This window comes from Leptodactylus fuscus, chromosome 10, assembly GCF_031893055.1.
Source record: "Leptodactylus fuscus isolate aLepFus1 chromosome 10, aLepFus1.hap2, whole genome shotgun sequence".
In the NCBI taxonomy this organism is placed as follows: Eukaryota; Metazoa; Chordata; class Amphibia; order Anura; family Leptodactylidae; genus Leptodactylus; species Leptodactylus fuscus.
In genome coordinates, this window is record NC_134274.1 from 53,558,569 (window position 1) to 53,574,617 (window position 16,049).

General features: G+C 43.3%; 1 protein-coding gene across 4 annotated transcripts in view; it reads left to right on the forward strand.

Moving 5' to 3' along the window:
* Positions 1 to 16,049, forward strand: part of SEC31B (SEC31 homolog B, COPII component) — a 61,983-nt gene that overhangs the window by 15,901 nt on the left and 30,033 nt on the right. For all 4 annotated transcript variants that reach the window (XM_075258161.1, XM_075258162.1, XM_075258163.1 and 1 more), the window contains exons 2-12: positions 3,860 to 3,941; positions 4,103 to 4,226; positions 5,731 to 5,926; positions 6,443 to 6,538; positions 7,631 to 7,771; positions 9,047 to 9,189; positions 9,495 to 9,594; positions 9,818 to 9,979; positions 11,220 to 11,372; positions 11,905 to 12,135; positions 14,220 to 14,294. In XM_075258161.1, coding sequence (XP_075114262.1) covers positions 3,860 to 3,941; positions 4,103 to 4,226; positions 5,731 to 5,926; positions 6,443 to 6,538; positions 7,631 to 7,771; positions 9,047 to 9,189; positions 9,495 to 9,594; positions 9,818 to 9,979; positions 11,220 to 11,372; positions 11,905 to 12,135; positions 14,220 to 14,294 — 1,503 coding nt within the window. The remainder of the gene's footprint in view (positions 1 to 3,859; positions 3,942 to 4,102; positions 4,227 to 5,730; positions 5,927 to 6,442; positions 6,539 to 7,630; positions 7,772 to 9,046; positions 9,190 to 9,494; positions 9,595 to 9,817; positions 9,980 to 11,219; positions 11,373 to 11,904; positions 12,136 to 14,219; positions 14,295 to 16,049) is intronic.

Genomic DNA, 16,049 nt, shown 5'->3' on the forward strand with positions numbered 1-16,049 from the left:
TCTCTTTTGTTCATTCTCTTCATTTTGTTGAACACAAATAAACTTTGAACACTTGTATTTTTCTAAGTATTCTCACTGTGCAGCATCTTTCTCACACTCGTCTTACACTTTTGCACATTACTGTTTGTGCGGCTCATTCCTATTCATGTGAATGGGACGGAGCTGCTGTTGGCTACAATATTACATAGTCACTACAATATGTATGGCGGTGTGGCATGGACACTTTGAAGTAAATGGCTGGTGGGCGGAGGATCCAGTAGTTGGAACCTTCACTAATTTGATATTATTGACCTATACTAAAGACTTCCACAACTCCTTTATGCTGGAGCTCCATGTTGCGAGTATGGCTAATCCCATCCACACACTTCAGAAAAAAAATCTACAGCAGAAATACTACGATTTCAAAAACGCTTATACATACGGAAACGGCGGCAGTTCCTGTATAGGTATAACAGAAGCAGAAAGACTTTTTGAAAAACGCTGTCATGTTTCCGTCGCGGCTCCCCACATGGGGCCTTAGCCTTAAAGGATCTTTTTCGTCCATATGTTAATGGGTCAGGGCTGTTTTGTGGGGACATATACAAAATTGGGCAGGTGTATTTTAACAGAGTGTTCCTATGTTTAATATTGGTGGCCTATTCTTCGGATAGGCCACGATTATCGGATCAGGGTGGTCTATCTCCTGACGCTGCCACCAGTCAACCATATGAGGGGGCCGTTGTGCTCAGGTGACCGCAGAATACTTTCAGCAGTTTTGTGAGGAACCCCTTCCTGACAGTACAAGGGTATGGCAGAGTACTGTCAGGGGGGCAATCCACAGCACCCAGCAATGATGCTGAACTGTTAGGCAAACCCTTCTGACAGTGCAGTGATATCAGTACCGATATCTCTGCAATGAGACACTTACCAGCAAAGCTGAATTCAACATTATATAACACGACATGAAAGGTCCTCTTTAAATGGGTCATGCCAAAATCTGATTTGAATAAAAAGGACCTGATAAATGTATTACTACAACTTATGTCAAATTGAAATTTTTGTGGCCATTTAGTAGTCTCCAGGTTGTATCGCACCTTCTGACAAACAGACGGTAAATGGAAGAGCAGCACATAACAAAATGACCTATTTTTTCCCTAGCACACACACGAGGACGCTTACCCCAAGTCATGACTTTTAGTGAGAATGTCAGATATTCATCCTTCAGATGCAGAAATGATAAAAGCCATGTCTGACTGCTGCGCTTTCTTTGTACAAGCCAGAAAAAGCACATTTCCTGCAAAAGAGGTTATGCCCTTGGGTCAGCATATGACAAATGGGATTTATTTGAGCAATTCTCCACGTTGGTGCCGGTGGAGCATTGACTGCCCATGAGCGTAGTCTCCCTGTCCCAGGTATGAATGGCGTCCGTCGTCTGTGATGTAGAATTGAAAAGCTAATGCCAAGTTCAATCTCCGTCATTGCCATCTGACGTTGGGAGGTGACAGATGTATATAAAGTGACATGTTTTCATTTACGTTCTATTACTTAATGGGAATGACAGGAGATGGAAGGAAGATTGGAAACCGATTCGCAGCAGGAAACAGGATTTCTCTTCCAGTTCAGTGTCCACAGAAAGAACTTGGATACGCAGTGTTATGGAGTGGAGGGATGATGTGGCCTGGCTGTTATGTTTCATTACACTGTGGATATAATATACTTTATGGTAGAAATTGGTGTAGATTTTGGAGATGGTCCTGCCCTGCTTATAAACTGGGGACAATATGGCGTTGTCTATCTGGGACACACTCAGCGCAGGTGGTGTCTACATTTCAATGCTTGGGTCTTCAGACGTCTCCCTAGACCCCAAGGTTATATCCAAGATGTCCTCCAAGCCACGTTGCACAAGCTTGTCACCTGGTGTAGATTACCGTTATTGTCTATAAGAGGGTATGGGTGCTCTAACTTTTGTATATTCGTCATAATTCGACGGTCTGAGTTCCTCTTAAATTTTTCCATGAAGAACAGGGTATTTTCCACAGTCTCCTTTGGTTAAAAGAGTGTTTTCTACTTCATAACCTCCCAGCTACAGCTCAGTTATCTGGTCATGGAGGTAAAGGAACCGGGACGTCACATTGGACGTTTGTGAGTGATGTCCCGTGTCCTTTCCTTAGGCTGCTGATTGGTCGTCGGGTTTTTCCGAGGTGCAGCCCATGATGGGAGACACTGGATCACTGAGAACTTGCCTTCCCCGGCCTCCTTGCAAAAAAATGGGCTATCCTGGACAACCCCTTTAATAAACATATAATACACCCTACTATATGATAGTCACCCAATTGTATATACTTGTCCTGATTTGGGCTCTGGCTCTTAGTGTTTCACCTACCTTGATATACTTTGGTTTTCCCTGGTCATTCCATCACATATTACAAGTGTCTTATTAATTGGGGATGATTTATGTATCATGGAAAGTGCTTGGCTACATTTTGTGACACTTATTAAATATTATTAAATGCCTATTAATTATTTCTGTGTCTGCAGCCGAGCGCCTCCACCTTCACTGACTCATGCAACAAGTCTTGACATTTCTTCATGTTTAGACGGCAGAGCGAGGGAGGAGATATTGGTGGTTATTGTCTTTATACGCCCATGCCTTTTTCTTCCTTGGTGGAGAAACCGGTGCTGCTTCAGGACAATGGTTGTCACATAGTTGTCACTCATTTTGTTTAGTGGCTGAATGGATGGAATTGTTTGTAGCTAAAGGAGCATTAAATCTACAAATGTTACCGGAAATAACATGTCATGTGCAGTGATACAGTCTAAGAACAGACCTAGAAGCAATTGGCTCCTAAACTTGAAAACCAAATATTTTAGCAGCTGTACCCTAATTCTCACCAGTGGCCCTCCACACAGTATAATGCCCTCCCCAGTGGCTTCCACAACCAGTATAATGCCCTCCCCAGTGGCCCTCCACACAGTATAATGCTCTCCCCAGTGGCTCCCACAACCAGTATAATGCTCTCCCCAGAGGCCCTCCACACAGCATAATGCTCTCCCCAGGGGCACCCCCACACAGTATATCCAATGCTTTCCCCAGTGGCCCCCACCCTTTATAATACAGTCCCCAGTGGCCCCCATACAATAGCTGTTTTTTTTTTTTTATTTGTATAATGAGCTCTGTGCTAGTAGGGATCTATGACTGCGCCTAGTACCTTGCTCGTACCCTTTAGTGAGGCCGTTCCACGCACACACCTGAACCTCTGCACTGCCGCCTCCCGTAAATGTCACACAAGTGATATTAATCTTCAAGGCTGTCTACATTTGATGTGTTCTTTTGGCTAATAAGGTGTCCCATATAACCCATGCCCCTGAGGACCTCCTCATAAGGGCTGCCGCACATTATAATATACGCAGGAATTTTCTAATCGGACAAAACATGTCTGCTGAGCCCTTTATCCCATAACCCCTTACTATACAGTGCTGGGCTGTACAGTGATTATTGGGCAGTGTTTGTGCCCATGTTAACAGCTGCCACCCAAAGTCGACAACATGGATTAGAGTAGTCAGTGACCATGGCATCTAAGTGTTTTGACATATTGAAGGGCACTCTGTCCCCCCATTGATATGATTGCCTATTGGCAATGGCGTCCAGACCTAAAGGTGGGACAGGTAGTCTATGAAATAGGTGAAACTTATAACAATAAAATACCAATAACAATCCCTAATCCTGTAACAATAAAATAGCTGAAACCTGCTGCAAACTCTGACAAATCTGCAGCAGAGTAGAGCCCTGTCTGGAGAGTGTGAATGGGTATTACTTTGTCCTATGGGTTCTCTGTGAATGTACTAAATACAACTTCCATTTTTTTTTTTTGTACCTTAGAAAATGAAGTTGAAAGAAATTGAGCGATCTGCTGTCCAGTCCTGGAGTCCAGCCAAACAGTACCCAATCTGCTTAGCTACAGGTACGCTACAGTATACAGGATATCATGGATATATATAGAATTTACTGCATATGTATACGGACAATGTTCTTTAACATTTTAGTACTCTGCAGTATACTGGACATATATTTGGCCTTTGGCTGTAAATTGTAACATCTTTTTATTTTTTTTATGTTTTCAAGGTACTTCTGCACAACAGCTTGATGCCTCCTTTAACACCAGTGCAGCCCTTGAGATCTTTGAGGTGGATTTTGGGGACCCTCAAACAGAAATGAAACAAAAAGGTGTCTTTCCAGTAGCCAACAGGTATGAGACAACACTGACTGAGCTCATGGCATTGTCTGTTAGTAGCAATGGCTCTTTCAAGTCTTAGCAATATCTGCCACTACTAATAATATGGCTTGTGAGGAGCACAAACTCCCCCCAGATAAATTGCTTATCTTTGGGGTCTTTACAGTGCACCCCTGCCTATCTTAAAGGGATCCTATCTTTTAAACACAATTTTTTCTCCCTAACATGTTGGAATAGCCTTAAGAAAGGCTATTTGTCTTCTACCTTTCCTTTTCTTCTCCGCGCCGCCGTTCGCCTGCAATCCCGGTTTTTCTTGGTATTCAAATGAGCTCTCTCGCCACATTGGGGGTCGTCCCCAATGCTGCAAGAGAGCTCTCCAGCACCGCCTCCATCTTCATCTGCGACGAGGTCTTCACCGCGTCTTCTTACTTCTAGGGCAAGGCGACTGCGCATGTCCACGGCCACAAGAAATTATGGCTGCTTCCACAGTATTGTAAGCGGACATTTTCTTGTGGCTGACGGGTATGCGCAGTCGAATTGCGCTGAGGCCTAGAAGTAAGAAGACGCCGCCGGAAGAAGACGCGGTGAAGGCCTCGTCGCAGAAGAAGATGGAGGCGGCACTGGAGAGCGCTCTGGCAGCATTGGGGATGCCCCCAGTGCTGCGAGATAGCTCATTTGCATACCGAGTAAAACCGGGATTGCAGGCGAACGGCGGCGCAGAGAAGAAAAAGAAAGGTAGGAAACGAATAGCCTTTCTTAAGGCTGTTCCAACATGTTGGGGAGAAAAAATTGTGTTTAAAAGATAGGATCCCTTTAAGTAAAGGCTATCAATTTTAAAGCTGAATAATCCCTTTAGGTCTAGCAACAAGTGCCAGGCCTCTGCTACCAGGGCATGTAAGATCATGGGGTACATCAAAAAGGGGCATGGATACACATGATGCAAAGAGTCCTGACACTAGTCAGACCACATATGGAATATTGTATACGGTTCCAGGCACCAGCGCACAAGGAAGACTTAGTGAAACTTGAGCAGGTTCAAAGTACGATAATAGAAGTAATAAAAATAGAATACAGTAATAGAGGAATTATCAAAACTAGGGTTACTTAGTTTGGACAAAAGACAATTCATAACTAATGTATTAGTACGGATATAGCGGAGTTAGCCCGAATGTCTGCAATTGGTTAAACGGCTGAAGAAAACAGCAAAAAGCAAGTGAATGATGTCTTTCGACTGACTTCATTGGTTTTTGTCCTAGACAATTGTGTTGAAGAAACGTCTAATAAGGAGCTGATATAACAGGATCTGGATATTAGATAGTTGGGGTTAGGTGTCAGGGATTATTCCCATTGCCAGATTGGAGCCAGGAAGGAATTTTTCAACTAAAATGAGGAAAATTGTGTTTTGCCTTTCATTGGCTGAACATGGCAGGATTATAGGTTGAACCGGATGGACGTCTTGTTTCTGCTTTACAGACTACACGACTATTTTACTAGTGTTGAATTCCTACTTGTCTTTCAGATTTCATAAGATCATCTGGGGCAGCTTTGAAGGAGATTCAGTCGGACCTTCTGGAGTGATTGTAGGGGGTGGAGATAATGGAGAAATAACACTATACAGCGCTTCACAAATTTTGACATCTGGGGAAGAACTGATTATCGCTAAGAATGGAAAACACACAGGTCCTGTTCGAGCACTTGACCTAAACCCTTTTCAGGTATTACAGATGCAACTCGTACTGTTGAATGGCCTATACCTCAATTCATGTCACAGACATTTTTGCTTTGTGTTACATTTTGTGCTGCGTTGTATGTAAATGTCGAACATTAGGTTGTAGTTGTTGTTGATCCCTACACCTGTTTAGGCCTGCTTTAGTCTAGGGCTACAAGACCACTTTAGCTGCCATGTGGCCCTGCAGCTCCTTCATTCAGGTTAGTGAATGGAGTCTTTTTGCAACCCCAAAGGTATCGAGATTTTTACCAACGAAAAAATCCTACATTGCTCAGGGTTCAATGCTGCTCCAATCACGTGAATGGATGGCAATCTTTATAGTGAATAGTGGGTGGACTTTAGTCCTTCTGTTCACTCATTTGAGATTAATTCCTGCCAACCTGGCACGACCTGCTTAGGATGGTTAATTTTTGCTTAGTGTTTGTGCACAAATTTATGGATTGAACAGTCATTGAAAGTGTTTATGGCCTTTTCTAAGCCCATATGTCATTTCCCTTTCCAGAACAATCTCCTGGCTTCTGGTGCCAATGATTCTGAAGTCTTCATATGGGACCTAAATAATTTCTGTGTGCCAATGACCCCAGGAGCAAAATCCCAGGTAAGCTTAAAAGGGAGCCTGTCACCAGTCTATCACCCCAGTCACAGTACATTGCATTGTAATGGGCATTATACTGAGCCATCGCCATTCCTTCAGATAGTCCAATAAAGGCTCCATTTCCTTGAGAAAGGATGCTGCTTCTTTTGGCCTTCAAGACATGGAGATTATTTCTTTCATTGTTTGCCTTTCTACCTTCCAAGAGGTGAAATAATCCTATTCCCTTCCATGTAGTCCTACAAGGTCATGTTTTATGCAGGTAGAGTCCTATTTTTCATGACATTGTTTTGGGTTACGTATAACATATTTAAAGCCTTTTTCTAAATTTGGGGCTGAGACCCTGACTGCTCCAATAAAAGGGGTGCAATGTTACTTGACATGGTGTTTCCTCTTCCTATTGAATATAATAACAGCAGGGCCGGGACGAGGAGAAGGCAGGAGAATTATAATACAGCCAGTATTAACTCTAGACCACTGACCGGCTTTCTATACTAGATTCACCACAATTATTAAGAGGGTTTTCAACAGTAGAAGAACAGACCTAATGTCTTCCTTAAATGGCACCACACCTAGCTACAGGTTTAGTCAGGTACTGTGGCTCAGTCCCATTCACTTCAATGGAGCTAAGCTATAATACGACACTCACCCTGTAAAAAGGTTTAGTGGCATTTGTGGAATAAAGAAGCCATGTTTTCTATTGGGCAACCCCTTTAATAAATGTGATATATGTGGGGTAATCCATCGGAAAATGTACCGTAAGAGCAAGGACTCTTTCAGCTACAATGGAGGGCATTGCAAACAGGCATTGATGTAGGACTTCGATCTCAAGCATGGGGATTGGGGACCTGCGTCCTACAACCACATGTGTCTTTCTATTAATTTCTATGGAAGTTCTCAAAACAACCAAGAAAGCTTGCTCATATGGATTTCATAACAAGGTTATAAGAACAACTTGTCTCTTTGACAGAGCTAATACAGGTACAATAGAACTGTCTCAGAAGAAGAACCCTTTCTGATTTTGTAGAGTTTGCCACTTTTTGGGGACATATACCACCCACTAAGAGTGACCTTTTTCTAATATTTTTTTGTATTCAGCCAGTAGAAGACGTCAGTGCTGTTTCCTGGAACCAGCAGGTTCAGCACATCTTATCGTCTGCTCATCCTAGCGGTAAAGCTGTTGTCTGGGACCTCCGTAAAAATGAGCCAGTGATAAAAGTCAGCGACCACAGTAACAGGGTAAGTGAATGACCGGCATGTTAAATGGTAATGTACAGAATTACCAAACTGAAAACTACTAGATGCCACATAAATAGTGACACGAAAAATAATTGTACTTATTTCTTGTTGGTTTTTTTTTTATATATACATTTTAGTTTTATGAAATTTGAAAATGAAGTTTCCTTGAAATAGTTTCTCCAGGGAGTGTTTTATGTATGAGTTTTCCCCAGGTTCTGTTGCAGACAAACCATTGGTTTCTGGGCTGGTTACATGATTGGAATTGGCTCCTAGTCATTCTGTCTTCTCCTCTTCCCCCATGTTCATACGTAGTTTGGCTTCACTATTATAATTTAGTTTCCTGATCCTTTTAGTACATATAGCTAGTGACTTGAGGGCTGGGTGCTGGGAACATGACCCAGGGTCAGAACAAACTTGTACACTCATGGCTTATCTGTGTAAGTAAGTATGGTTTTAGGGAGATAACTTGTTACCTTGTGGAGACCACAAGTTGATTTAGTGAAGGGTATGCAAAAGGTGCCTGTTTAGTACAGTATATTGACCGCAGATATACTTATATTTTCTATCCTGTAGTACTTTCAAAATAATCTGATAAAACATCAATGGTGCATCTGTGGGGGTCCAACAGTCAGACCCCTGCAGATCAGCTGTATGAGACCCGTACTGGCAGTGAGCAACACAGCTCCTGGTATGGTAACATTACCGGTCTACTTGCAGTTCTGCAGTGGCATTGACTGTCGGACCCCTGTAATATTGGAAAGGTCCATATAGTAAAATTGCCCCCACCACTGCACCCATACAATGAACCCTACCAGTACTTGTCTTGCTGCTCCCCAGCCATGCTTTTTCCCTGCTCCGAGTGCATTGCTGTACATAGACCCCCACTACTACCCCCATACAATAAAATGACCCCCACCAGTACTTGTCTTTCTGTTCCCCAGCCATGCTTTTCCCCTGCTCCAAATGTAATACTGTGACATGTCGTGTTCCTATAGCCGGAAGAAGGCAATGGTGCTGGGAAGCGAGTATTGGAGTGGTGCTGTCCACAGCTTGTCAGAAAGTTTAAAGAACTGAGTCGGGATCCTTTTTCCCCAATACTGTGTTCCGGCTGGGTCAGCAGAATCGGGGAGAGCTGCATCCCACCCCTTTCCTCAGGTCATAGATGATCCCTGAACAAAGAATGTGGGAAGATGTCAGTTGTCCATTTTCAGACACGTGAGGGGAACGAGATTGATGGCATATTTTGACTGTTGTTCTGATTTCTTTCTCTCCAAGATGCACCTTTCAGGAATGTTATGGCATCCAGAGATAGCAACTCAACTTGTTCTTTCATCGGAAGACGATCGCTTACCAGTTGTTCAAGTTTGGGATCTGCGCTTTGCTAGTTCCCCTCTGAAAATGCTAGAGAATCACACAAGGTACAGAGGAAACTTGTCTATTTTTCAACACAATTACATTAAAAATGTTAAATTTGTATATGCTGTTTTCAGCTACCAATCATCTCTTTCATGGGACTATATGGCGCAGATAATGTAATGTTGTAGGCCTAATGAATATGAGTGTGCAAGACAAGGTGCTGAGGCCCCCATAGATATGAATGCATTGGATGTCTTTCCACTGCGCCCCAGCCTACCCTTGGTTGGCACACTCGGTCTTGTGCAAGGAGCCTAAATGTTTCAGTAAGTTCAGCTGTTTATGGTAGTTTCCTATTTTCTATACATAGGGGTATTCTGTCCATCTCATGGAGCAAAGACGACCCCGAATTACTGCTCAGCAGTTCTAAAGACCATCGTATACTGTGCTGGAACCCAAACACAAGTGAGGTTGGTTGTTTGTCCTTCTATACTTATATTTGTTCACCTTCATTTAAAGGTGTGTTACAAGATCAATTAAAGCAAACTGCTGCAATTCCTGCCCAGGACTCCTACATTCATGATATTTTGATCATTCTCGAATATTAACCCTTTCTTATCTTTATAGATTGGTAATTTTATTATGCAAAATGAATTCCAGACCATGATTTTCTATTTTCTTTTGTAAATCTAGGTGGTCTATGAATTGCCAGTCATAAACCAGTGGTGCTTTGACGTCCAGTGGTGTCCACGAAATCCATCTGTGTTTTCCGCTGCATCCTTTGACGGTTGGGTCAGTGTGTACTCTGTCATGGGTGGAAGCCTTGATGCTCAGCAGAGGAGCCAAGCTGAAAGGGTGTGTTCCAATATTTACATAGAATGTAAACTGGCATAAGCAGGGATAGGCATACTGAAATCTGTCTCCTCTTTAAGGGTCATGTGAGCAATGCTGAGAAGTTGTTCTGCTTCCAGCATGTTTGTTTTTACCTCTGTTCCACCTCATAATTGTATAGATGTCTGATAAGACATAAGTAAAGATTGGTATATGATGGATTAAGCACTTACATGTAGCTGATAAGTGTTTGATCAGTTTGGGTCTAACACTTGGGCATCCCTCCAACCACAAGGACCCATGTGTTGTCCCAAATAGCAGCAGGGGTATAGCTACCTCCATAGCAGCCAGATACCAGCTCCTATTTTTTTCTATATATGCTGTTAACTGCTGATTTTTACTTGCCTATCCCCACTGCTGTCTATGCAGTGGACAGGCCTGGGGTTAGGCAGTTGTAAATCAGCCAGTACCTTTGTATGTGGAGGGCACTTTATTATGTGGGCACCTGTAACAGAAGTCCTTTACTGTATGGGGTCCTCTTAAGGGAACAGTATATTGTATGGGGGCCTATAAAGGAGTCAATATATTATATGTAGCCTAATAAAGGGGCAATATATAATGTGAAGGTATCAATATAATGGGACTGGGGCCCCTAAATGTCATAACACCCCAATAAAGTGATAAGGACTAAATACACAGTTAACATTGTTTAGAGTCACAAGTGGCATTTCAGTCAGCTTTAATTCTACTTTCAAGAGCGTTCTTCTCTGGGCCAGCCAAAGCGGTCTTCATTTCTGTGTTTTTGGAGTTTTTTTGGATCATGCATTTTGCATCTAAGGGCTCGTTCACATCTGCGCCCAGTCTCCGTTCTGCAGGTTTCCGTTTCCTGCACAAAACAGAGGCAGGAGACGGAAACCTGCAGGACTCTTTCATACTCATTCATTTGAATGGGTTTGAAAGATGTCCGTCCGTGAACGGCAGTGAGCGTTTTATGCTCTCCGCCGCGAAACCAGTTTTTTAAAATCGGACACAGTCTGACATGCAGTACTGTATGTCCGGTTTTAAAAAGCCGGTTTTGCAGTGGAGAGCATAAAACGTTCACCACCGCTCACGGCCGGACCCGCTCTGACAGCTTTCCGCCTTCTACATGCAGAAGACGGAAAGCTGAGAACGGAGATCGAACGCTAGTGTGAACCTAGCGTTATTATTATAGTATACTGTTATTCAAAATTAATATGGCTGTACTTCTCACCTTTTTCCCCAGATATCTTCCTCTTTCAACAACTTGGATCCATTCGGAACAGGACAACCTCTACCTCCACTCCAAGTGCCACAGCAGGCCACACAGACCACTGTAATTCCTCCATTAAAAAAGCCTCCTCGATGGATTAGAAGACCGGTTGGAGTGTCTTTTGCGGTGAGCTAATGTCATGATAGCTAGTTTTTTCAATCTGTTGTTCTGATTCTATGACATATCAGAACAATGAACTTAAAAGAAGCTGATGTGAACTTGGCCTTACTTTGCTTTGTAAATAAACATTCACTATTTTCCCGTAAGATATGATGCTTTCCAGTGGTGCGTACATTCATCCTCTCCGATTGCAGATGTCAGGGGTACAGGGAACTGAGTGTATCAAAACTTCAGCCAGAACGTTTCAGACCAGTCTTACAAATGTATTGTCATGTTTTACCTCTTAGCCTTGTAGTACAGGCCATGCGGATCCCACTGTGATTTGTAGTTTTACCCAACATTAACCTAATGTATATAGATAGCCAAAGCTCTTTCACCTGTATAGTATCTGCAGAGGTGAATAGTTGCGGTATGTAATGAAATGACAGTATTATTAGCTATCGTCCTCCTGTCCTGTATTGTCCTGCTGACTGCTACAGGCATTTGCAGGAGAGGCTAAATTTATGTTTGGTTTCCATGTCTCTTTTTTTATTGCCAGTTTGGAGGAAAACTGGTCACTTTTGACTCTCCGAAAGCAGCCGTACAACAGTCGCAAGAGACTACACCACGCCAAGTGTACATCAGTCAGGTGACCACAGAAAAGGAGTTCTTAATGCGATCTAGTGAGCTACAAACAGCGCTCCTGTCTGGAAATCTCTTGGGCTTTTGCCAAAGTAAAGTTCAGAACTCTTCAAATGCTTTTGACAAGAGTATCTGGAACTTCCTCAAGGTATTGTATTAAACATGTATACACACAGTTAATGTGTTTCTGACCATGTATCATGTGGCTCCACAGAACTAGGATGTGCTTTCTTTTCAGACTGTGATCCGCACTTAAATTCTGCCCTGAAATGCAATTCTGTCGTCAGAGGTCTGATATTTCTCAGTTTGTGTTCTTGTCCGAGCTCCATCAGCTATATTACTGGCAATGCTTTTGCACCCACACTCCACAGATTTGTTTTAACCAAGGGTTAAATTGTGGGCCTCCCACTAGGGTGCAGTTATTATATGATCTGTTGTTTACTACCTAGGGGACAGTACAAGGACCAAAGTTACAAGATAGACGTGATTACAGGACCAAGCTTACTACATAGATATTGTACCAGAACCAACCTTACTGCTTAGATACAGTACCAAAATCAAGTTTACTTCATAGATACAGTACCAATGCCAAATTTACTGCATATATATTATGATAACAGGACCAAACCTACTATATAGCAACAATAATGGAACCAATAGATACGTTAAAAGGACCAAGTATAGTTCATATATACAGTTACAGGATCCAGCTTTATTCATACATATGGTTACAGGGCCAAGCTTGCTATATAGATGCGATACAAGAACCAAGCTTGCTGCGTAGATACAGTAACAGAACAAAGCTTCATAGTTATGATAACAAGACCAAGCTTACTTCATAAATGTGGCGACAGGACCAAGCTTAGCGCATACACATGGTGAAAATACCAAGATTAACTTATACACACGGTTACAGGACCAAGCTTGGCTCATACACACGGTTACAGGACCAAGCTTGGCTCATACACACGGTTACAGGACCAAGCTTGGCTCATACACACGGTTACAGGACCAAGCTTGGCTCATACACACGGTTACAGAAACAAGCTTAGCACATACACACGGTTACAGAAACAAGCTTAGCACATACACACGGTTACAGGACCAAGCTTAGCACATACACATGGTTACAGGCTCAAGCTTGGCTCATACACACGGTTACAGGACCAAGCTTGGCTCATACACACGGTTACAGGACCAAGCTTGGCTCATACACACGGTTACAGGACCAAGCTTGGCTCATACACACGGTTACAGGACCAAGCTTAGCACATACACATGGTTACAGGCTCAAGCTTGGCTCATACACACGGTTACAGGACCAAGCTTGGCTCATACACACGGTTACAGGACCAAGCTTGGCTCATACACACGGTTACAGGACCAAGCTTGGCTCATACACACGGTTACAGGACCAAGATTGGCTCATACACACGGTTACAGGACCAAGCTTGGCTCATACACACGGTTACAGAAACAAGCTTGGCTCATACACACGGTTACAGGACCAAGCTTGGCTCATACACACGGTTACAGGACCAAGCTTGGCTCATACACACGGTTACAGAAACAAGCTTGGCTCATACACACGGTTACAGGACCAAGCTTGGCTCATACACACGGTTACAGAAACAAGCTTGGCTCATACACACGGTTACAGGACCAAGCTTGGCTCATACACACGGTTACAGAACCAAGCTTGGCTCATACACACGGTTACAGGACCAAGTTTGGCTCATGCACACGGTTACATATATACAGGATAAGAGCAGATTTACATACACATGGCAGTCTTCACTTTGGTGTCGTCTTCTAGACGCTTGAGGGCCTTGGAAGGTCCTTCAACAGCTTCTGCATACATTAGTGTTTTAACCAGTACAGATCTATGGCAGAGATGGACAGGATTTCAAGTATTAGGGCACCTATCATAATGGTAAACTGGTCGCCCAATCTTTCCACATTCTAATCCACCATTGGTTTTAAGTACCCAATCCTTATGTCTCTGGTTCCCTGTGCCACACTTGTGGTTTATAAGATAATTTTTTGATGTCATTCACAAACATGGACTGGCTCTTTAATGTCCACAGCACAAGACTGAAACCAGAATACCCTTTTAATGTCTTGTGGTTTACCTATACAATAACCCAGTATTTTTGAGTTGGGGGTCATTGGAATTTTCCCTCCCAGTTACCAGTTCTCATTGTTGACTTTTTCTAACTTCTTTCTTTTCAGGTTAACTTCGAACAGGATGCAAGAGAAAAATTCTTAAAATTGCTTGGATATAACAAAGAAGAGCTGGATAAGAAGGTCTGGTTTATTGTGTGAATTTACCTATCAAATAGCCAAACATCAATTATCCTCAAAGCCTGACCCTCCATTCCCCCCACACTAGGTGTCATAGCAGAGTAAAACGCTACCTACCATACGTATTCAATAGTTGGTCAGCTACGCCAAGGTTAGCAGGCTCTGATAACTTTATCCTATTGGGTATGGGGCCCTTTACTCTCCATTACAGCTTGTTTGTGTGGAGGAAATGTTACATCATGCATGGTCAATGTGCAAAGGGAATTGGCCTTTAAATAATTGTCTTCTGATAAGCGGCACTATATGGGGAATGCTTTGGGGATAACTCTTTGATTCCTATACACCCGGATTAGTCAGTAGTAGCACAACAACACTGATGAAGGAACGGTGTAAACCTAGTACAACCAAACCCTGTAGCACAGCACTTTCCTCGCCATGCTATCCAACCCAGCTGAATATAGATACAGCTGACGCACAGAAATTGAAAGAACTTCTAAAACGTCATGTCAGTGACTGGCTGCTTTAGGAGTGGATGTAGGTTATAATGGCGGCCTTATGTCAAAACAAGCAGCCGCGCCACCTACATACACAAAGAGCAGTAAAGATTAGTAATATCAGCGGTAGTTTTATGCTGTCATAGGATCCCTCCTTTCCATTTTAGTAGTTTGCCATATGTCTTCCCTGAGCTTTTTGCTTAGTTTCAGGAAGATGTAAAGGGGCTGTCCAGTTCATTATGGATGATGACTTCTCCTCAAGATAAGTCATCAATAAACGATCAGTAGGGATCCGACACCTGGGACCCCCACTGATCAGCTATTTAAAGGGACCTAGTGCAGTTGATGATGATTTATAGCGGCAGTACAATGTAATTACAGCCTCGTTTGTGCCTTAGGGCTAGTTCACACAGGGCACGGTTAGGCGTATTTTGGTCCTGATTTTGACACGGGAAGCTGCGTCAGAATAGGGCCAAAATGCGCCTGTCATGACTGTTGCGGCTTCTCGCTCCGGAGTAGGCCCAAATGAATGGGCTTAATCCGTAGCGTGCCGCCATGAGACGGACACCGGGGCTGAATCAGCCGCAGAATCTGCCTGAAGAAAGGGCAGCTCGCTGCTTTTTTCCGTAAGCAGGAACATGCCGCTAGCGGAAAGAGGAATGCTAGCGGTCTGCATAGACCTCTATTGTGAGGGGGCGGATTCTGACATGGATTCAGCACCAAAATCCGCCCTCTCTTGCCCTGTGTGACCGAGCTTTTAGAAGTGAAAGGGACAAAACTATTTGCATTGTATGGCTGCTATGATACAAACTGTGTACAATGTAAACCATGAAGGGGCTACAGGGCTCGCACAGCTCTGCTCCTTGTTGACCCATGTATGAATTAAACAAAAACCTATGCACATCAGGGCAGATTTGTAACGCTGGGTTCACACCAGCGCCTGAACTCCGTTTTCAGGTTTCTGTCTTCTGTATGCAGAAGACGGAAACCTGTCATGCTGAGTCAGGCCATGAGCCCCGGTGAGCGATTTATGCGCTCCGCGGCGAAACCGTTTTTTTTTTTTTTTTAAACCGGACACAGGGTACTGCATGTCTGACTCTGTGTCCGGTTTAAAAAAAGAAAACTGTTTCACTGCGGAGCGCATAAAATGCTCACCGGGGCTCATGGCTGGAGACTTTTCAAGCCCATTCAAATGAATGGGATTGAAACATGCTGGCAGGTTTCAGTCTCCTGCCCGTTTTGGGCAGGAAACCTGCAGAACGGA